At 41.3% G+C, this 7838-nt stretch overlaps 1 protein-coding gene across 1 annotated transcript in view; it reads right to left on the reverse strand.

Moving 5' to 3' along the window:
* Positions 1–6713, reverse strand: part of CYTH4 (cytohesin 4) — a 145167-nt gene extending 138454 nt beyond the window's left edge. Inside the window, exon 1 of the mRNA XM_082266077.1 lies at positions 6063–6713. Coding sequence (XP_082122203.1) covers positions 6063–6162 — 100 coding nt within the window. The 5' untranslated portion in view covers positions 6163–6713. The remainder of the gene's footprint in view (positions 1–6062) is intronic.
* Between the last annotated feature and the right edge of the window lie 1125 nt (positions 6714–7838).

Genomic DNA, 7838 nt, shown 5'->3' on the forward strand with positions numbered 1-7838 from the left:
TAGCTTATAAAGGATGTACTAGCTCCACACACTTTACCCACCCATTGGATGGACCTCACTAAACGGGGGACTAGCCCCTATTTACATATAGATATAAAAAATATTAGCAGGGGTTCCCTGAGACCTGAAAGTTATTTTAAGGCTTCCCTAAGGCATGCCCAGTCATATTCCCTCCTCTCTGTACTGCCAAAGTTTGTTTTTACACCACAGTGCGGCTTTAATGACATAAGGGTCTATGCACACAACAGCAAGGGTGTCATACAGTGTGCGTTAGTGTCCAGACCCTCCAGGACCAACAGCGACTGCACTCAGCAGCTCAAAGACAGCAATTACAAGACGCAGCTGTAGCTGGGTATGGTATGGTACAAAAAGCATGCACATGGAATATGCCTAAAGGCAGACTGTCTGCATTCAATGCATATGCACTTTATGAGCATGCGTGTATGCTTTATGCAAGTATCAGTGCATGCTCATGTATTGCTGCCAGTAGGCAGCTGTACGTAGCAGCTGTGCTTTTCAGGGAAGTTTTTATGGAGGATATAGACGCTCATGCGGGCTGTATGGCTCCCTTGTGGTCATGTACAGGTTGAATGCATTAAAATTGGAGAAAAAAAAAAGCAAAAATAAATGTAATGTTTTTCCATAGCAATCAATCAGAACTTCTGTTTCATTTTTCTTTAAAGTGAAAGGTGACTCCTGATTGGTTGCATTGGTAGAAGCCCCAATGATGTGCTCATTTATTTCTTTTTGGCCTTCTTTTTGGCTTGTCTGGTCATATTGGTAAATACCCCTGTCTAAATTTAGGGTACGCTGTCTGAGTACTTAGTCTGAGTGTCAAAATCCCAGTCTGGGTCACAGAAACATTTTTTTTTTTGTTTGTTTTAGGCAGAGGTAGTGACAGTGCCAGATTTAGAGCACTTTCTGTCTTATTTGCTTAAAGCAATAACTCTAGTTTTTTTTGTTTATTATGAAGAAAACAATGACAGCTAATTGATATGGGTTGCTATAGGCTACTGCCTTATTGCCTTATTAAATAAGCAACTGTAATGGCAAGCTCATTTTGCACATCAAATTTAAAGAGTCACTATAGTCCTAATTTTAATGAGATTAGTTTAACCAACTCAGATCCCACATCCGTATGGTCATTAAAGACCAGAGCAATTTTAAGATTTTTGCTATGGGCCTATTGATTCAGCAATATAATTGCCACCACTTAAGATACCAAAGTAATACAACTATGCTTTATTTTAATATTTAATTTCATATAGAGTCATATCTTAAGCACCTTGAAAACCCAGTTTTTTTCTCCACAATCTATATGTATGTAGGGATGGTGGTGCTATAACTTGTGATAACTGGTCCCATTCACAACTTAATATATGCTTTATTTTAGCTTGCAGAAAGCAACAAAACTACTACTTTGACCTTTGGCAGTTTGGCAACAGTTTGCATTACTATGGTGATGGAAAACTATAGCTAAGGGCAGAGCTAAAAGGAGTCAATTTCGGCTGATCTAAGTTACCTATAAGGGTTAAATATGAATACATTTTATTTAAAAAATACTATTATAGTTTCCTTAAATAGGTTGTAAACAATATATTTTTTTAATAATTAACATGTTATACGTACCTGCTCTGTTCAATGGTATTAAACAAAGCAGCCCCAAACATCCTTTTCTGGGATCCCCCACCAGCATTCTCCTCCTTTCCTCTGTGCACCCACATTCCTATGCTGGCAAACCTGCGGGCTTGCTCCTGAGCCAAGCTGTGTGAGTCCATAGACACACACAGTGCAGCTCAGCTCCAAGCCTCACTCCCTCCTCACAGGGTTTGATGGACAGCAGCAGATGCTGCCTCCCTGTCCCATGAGGAGAGCGAGAGAGAGCAGAGAGACGCTGCAGATGGGCACAGCACTGAACGGAAGGAGGGCTCCAGTAAGTATAAGCATGGGGTGAGGTGATGATACAACTGCTGGGACACTAGGACATTTTCCACTCTAATGCAGGGAATGCATTTAGGTAAAAATGCCTTACCTTTACATCCGCTTTAACTTCAAATGCAATCTAAGAGCCCATTCACATTAGCGCTACTTGTCAGGCGACTTGTCAGCCTGACAAGTCGCGGTATGTCGCGGTCCATTGAGTAGTACAGGACCCGTTCTAATAGGAGCGACACAAGTCGCTCCGACTTAGAAAAAGAATCCTGTACTACTTTGGGGCGACCTCGGAGCGACTTGCATAGACTTCCATTATGTGAAGTCTCTGCAAGTTGCGCCGAAGTCGCAGTGCACAGCGGTGCACGCGACTTCACAGGTCGCCCCCCGAAGTCGTGACGCCTCAATGTGAATGGACTCTTAAGGTCACTCTCTTGATCTCAAGATGAATACAATGTATCAATAATATTGTTATATTGTTTTTCTGAAGAAGTTTATGAACATTGTTCTAAATGCCATTTTTTATACAGCATTTGTCCCGTCTATTCTTTTGACAACAAAGATATACCAGTAAGGAGGCAGCAGGGGAACACTGTCCCTCCTGTGTACTCTAGGCAAATTCCTTATGGTGTGCATTGCATGTCCAAATGGGGGTAATATACATAATCTTATGAATGTGTGCTCACTTACTACCATCCCTGTTCCTATGTATGGTTTGTAATTAAATCTGTATAATGGAACAGCTACACTTGCTTAGGCTCTGCATAGGAGTACTACACATTATTTGTTATTTGCTGATCCTTACTTTAATGCAAGACAGCAAAACATGGTCTGTCTAAGGCCTAATTCACATGGGTGTATCTAAGCGTACATCCACACAAATGGTGCATTCACCCCAATGGGGAGCATGGGTATTTCTGACATTTTTGCAGAGGTAGCCACACTCAAGTCTATTGGGACGTAGCGTCTGCACGGACACAGCTACTGGTCCTAATCTGACATCTGTGCAAATGTGGAGGCATGTCCCTAAATGTAGACAGTATGTGTTCAGGGACATGCACTCACACCTGCATTGCTGTTATATAGGGACCAGCAGTTGTGTCCATGCATCCTCTGCATCCGAATAGACGTGAATGGGACTGCCTGCCTGCAAATGCAAGGAACACCTAGGAGGCCATAAGGCTCTAAAGGTCTTTCTACCGTACGGTACCTAAGACCCACAACTTCTGGTGAGTGCATACCCCCATTATTCCACAAGGCAAACACCATAAGTACCAGCAGTCGGACTACTGGAGGACCCAGCACAAAGCACCTGCACTTTCCCTAACTTGGCACTGAAGTTTTTATCTATGCACCAAAGTCATTAATGAACTTTTTATTTGGACTCTTTTTTGGCACCATCTTGCACTTTATGGCACATATGTGGTTTTTACTGTGAATAAATTTTATTGTGACTTATTTATTAATTTCACATTGCGATCATTATATTGTGATTATCACTGTGATACCATTATTCAGTCACGTGTTACACGCTCATACCTGCTTATAAATTGAGTATATTTAATTTATTATAATATATATGATTAATTTACCACTTTAATTTGGCCATACTTCTACCCAGGTTATTGACAAGCAATTGCCCATCCCTGGCTAGCACTGGCAAGCGCTATAGCAAATCCCAAATACTTTGGGGTTTTCCTTTTTCCATCTACTATTTACCCTATAGCAGCTGCTATCACCACCCCCTCCCCACGTTTGTTTAAACACTATTTATTAACCCCCCCCCCAATAGGAAATCCATAGGCGCGAGGGATATACACCAATTGGAGTATATATTTTCACTAATGGGAACTGATGAGATGGCACTGATGAGGTGGCACTGATGAGGAGGCAGTAATATGCAGCACTGATGGGCGGCAAGAAATAACAGCCAAACACTCCCAGTGCTAAGTGTTCCTCATCAGAGGGATGGCCAACCAATATTACATCACATACATGGTCCAAAAGCCCAGTGGATGCAGCTCCCCCTCAGATGGGGATATCCAATGTGGAACTACAAAAACAAAGAAGGGGAAGGAGCCCCTGGTACAATATGTGATAGGCGGGACTTATGGGCAATGATAGGCAGCATAGATTGGCGGCACTGAAGAGCAGGCACTGACGGGCACTAAAAGGTAGCACTGACTGGCATTACTGATTGGCACAGATTCATATCACTGTTGGGTTGCACTGATAATCAGGGCACTGATTACCTATACATTTCTCCCCTGTGAGGAGATGCTGCCGATCGGCTCTCCTCTCCTCACACTCTGTCAGTGTGGGGTGAGGAGAGCCATTAACCGGCATTTCTGTGTTTACATGTGATCGTCTGTGATTGGACACAGCCGATAACATGGGTAAAGAGCTGCGTGATCGGCTCTTTACCGAGATTGGGGTTGCACCTTCCCCTGTGGGCATGCAAGTGTGGTGGGACTGGGGCAATGTCATATGACATCTTCCCAGAATGAGAGAAGATCCCATCCACCGTCATTTGTCTATACGGCGTGCGGCAGGTAGTTGACTAATCATTTAGTTTGTATAATTCTCCTTTAAGGGTCAAGGCAGGGTTGCACACATGTAAAGACAATGGAACTAATCGCCTCCAAGACAGCCAGGATAAAGACAATGGAACCAAATGCCTCCAAGACAGCCAGGATAATCCTACGGTGCTGGATGACGTGATGGTATTCGCATATGTCTGGCTGACGCATTTCGAGAAAGGACCCTCTTCCTCAGAGCCAAAAGTGCAGCACTTTTTGGCTCTGAGGAAGAGGGTCCTCCCTCAAAACGCATCAGACAGACATATGTGGATACCATTACGTCATCCAGCACCGTAGGATTATCCTGGCTGTCTTGGAGGTGGTTGGTTCCGATGTTTTTACATGTGTGCAACTATCATATGTTTGTGAGTACAATGTATGTTGCTTTTTTGGATTTTAATAAACCTTTTTAGTGGTAATGCACGAGGTCGATTCGCCCTTCTCTTGTTGTTGTCTTTCAGTGTATTTGGATACCTTTGGTCCTGAGGGGGCGGCAAGACCTTTAAATGGTGTCAACAAAGACCACTCACCTTCTTGCATAACACTCGAGCGCAGGAGAAATACTGTTTGTTGTGTGTCCTATGCCTACTTTTTTTGTGATAATAGGTGTCCCTCCTTCCTATCGCAAAAAGTTGGTATGCATGTTTGGCTGACTTGTAGTAAAGTAAGGATCAGCAAAGCAGAAATATTGTGTATTACTACTAGTAAGCAAATGTAATTGCTCCATTATACATATATATTTGCAATATATACATTTGAAAAGATACAACTGTGTGAACAATCCTTTTACACTATTTCATTTATACACCTTTGGTAGCAGCACACTCACATTTATCAGCGCACTTTTTCATTTATATGAACAATCCTAAATGACAAGAAATTCTCTGCACTTTCTAATGATGCAAAACATCCACAATGCAATTAGTAGTTAGAGACCATTTCATTTAGATGGGCTAGGATCAGGAACAACACTTTTTTATCCACTGTAAACAAGACACTATAAAAGATGCAGCATACTTGTGTAATGGTAACCTGTACCAGACCAGAAAAGAAAACCTGGTGAGTTGTTATACATACACGCAATGAATATACACTTCTGTTTATGATCTCAAACCAGGGAAAGCATTTTTCTTTTTTTTTTTTTTTACTTTTTATGCCTCTGAACGCAGCTCTATTTCAACCAGTGTCCTTAAACATAAGTACATTTAAATTCATACTTTGGAGCAGTGTTTAGGGGCATTAAAAATGCCCCATATGCCCCAAACCTGCGTTCAGAGGGCTTAGTAGCATAACTTACGCATATAAACGTGCAAATACGTACATGTGTGGATAGAATTAATGAATACTGTAGCCAATAGAATGGGTTTATGTGCACATGCTTTTTAAAGTTAAACACACATAATTACGTAATTACGTGCCAAAACAAACATTTTGTTACGCTGGATTTTTCTGCCAGCTCCTGGCAGAAAGATCCAGCGTAGATGGAAATATCTGAATGCGTCCATGTATAGTACATGAAGCCATAGAGAGTGATATGTGAAATGAACTCACCTGTCTTGCCGTTCTCCATTATGAGTTGAACCTCTCTCTCCACGCTGGCAGAAGGTGTCTGTGGCAACACCAAATATATTGCTGTATCTCTGCTCTCCATTGCAAGTGCTCTCTGTCCTGGTCGCTTATCTTATATTGTTTTAGTAAAAATTAAGTTCCTGATTGCTTGCAAGTTCTCCATCCAATGATGTCTTCAGGGTTTTACTGCTTTTTATGTGCTGACCAGCTATTTCTCTGACTTGGCTTTTCATTATGAATATATCTGTCCAGCATGCTCAGGTCTCTTTGTAGCAGTTTTCAGTTCTTGCCCTTTACTCATCCATCAGATGGTCTTCATCTCACCATACAATATGGTCCGTCTCCTCCAATCTTTGCCGTTACTTCCAACCTACCTGCACTATCTATCTGCCAAATCCCATACCCCGCATGAATTTGTCTTGTGTAAAGTCTGTCGAAATATGAGCATACAAACCTACGGGAAGAAGTCTGTTCCTAGCAACAGGAAGGGGACATGCAGACTGTGGTCAGTATTTTGCTAGCAGAAGTCGCACTTCCTAACCCTGCCTGCTATCACCTACAAAAATATATCAAGAATTCATACGAGAGACAACAGCAACAATGCGCTACAACATTCGCCCGCTGCTTCCTGTTTATCCATTCTCTGTGGTTTTATTGAGAAAGCCTTTTATCTTTCTGACTCTTCTTTTAACCCTTTCTTTTTTTTTTTTGTATCTCATTTTTTATCCACCCCCCACCCAACACTGCAAGTTCCTCTTTCTGAAACCACAAGTTCTCTGAAATCTATTTGCTGTTTTATTTATTGAACCTGAGGCAGGATCTCCTTGCACGTCAGTCATTTCTGTAAAAGTGTAAAAGATAGAAAAAAAGAAAAGAAAAAGGGTTGGGCAATGCAGAGGCAGGAAGGAGTTAACCACAATCAGAGGCAACCATCAAAGATTTTTAAGGCACTTTTATTAGGTGGAGGCTAATAATGCTGTGATAACATTGTGGGATCAGAATGGGTTAACAAGCTTAATTTTATCAATTGCAATTTTTTTTTTAGTTCCAGCAGGTCTCTTAAAACAAATGTAAGTCATCTCTTGACCATATTCTTAGTAATTTTTTCTTCTTTAAATTTTACCAAAACAGTACAAATGTTACACAACAGCACCAGAGGACAAGTGAAACAAATATGTGTTTACTTTTAATTTATATACTGTAGTCAGCACTCAAAAATATGATTTGCCAAGTAAATATTGCATAATAATTTTCATATTTCTATTTTTCAGTCAATGGGTGGTGCTCAGTTCGCTTTTATTATGTTTGTAAAGTGGGCTAAAAGCCGCTTTGTTGGCCCTTCTAAAGCTGGCCCTAAATGGCTCAGTCATTTTTGTTCAGCCAGTGGGCCGAAAGAAAAAGATTGGACTGATGTTTCCATCAATACAGTCGAGATGGATTCGGGAGTCCTCCCTGCTGCACTGTTGTATTCAATCTTCTGCTGTCAGAATACACAGATCAGCGCTACAGCCATTGGCTGCAACCACTTATCAAATGTATTTTTTCCCAACACATCCATTCAATGATAGATCGACTTCTGTTGAAAAACAGTAACTATAAATGGATGGGAATTTGACTGGTCCCTGCTGATCTGGGCAAATTTCGCTCCATCTATGACTACCTGCTAGCCACAGTTTAAAGGCCCATGCAGTGCATTATGGTTTCAAAGATCTTTCTGAGCAAATCTGCACATAAATTCCCATGAATCTCTAACCTGCA

This window comes from Pelophylax lessonae (genome assembly GCF_965119305.1).
Source record: "Pelophylax lessonae genome assembly, chromosome: 8".
NCBI lineage: Eukaryota > Metazoa > Chordata > Amphibia > Anura > Ranidae > Pelophylax > Pelophylax lessonae.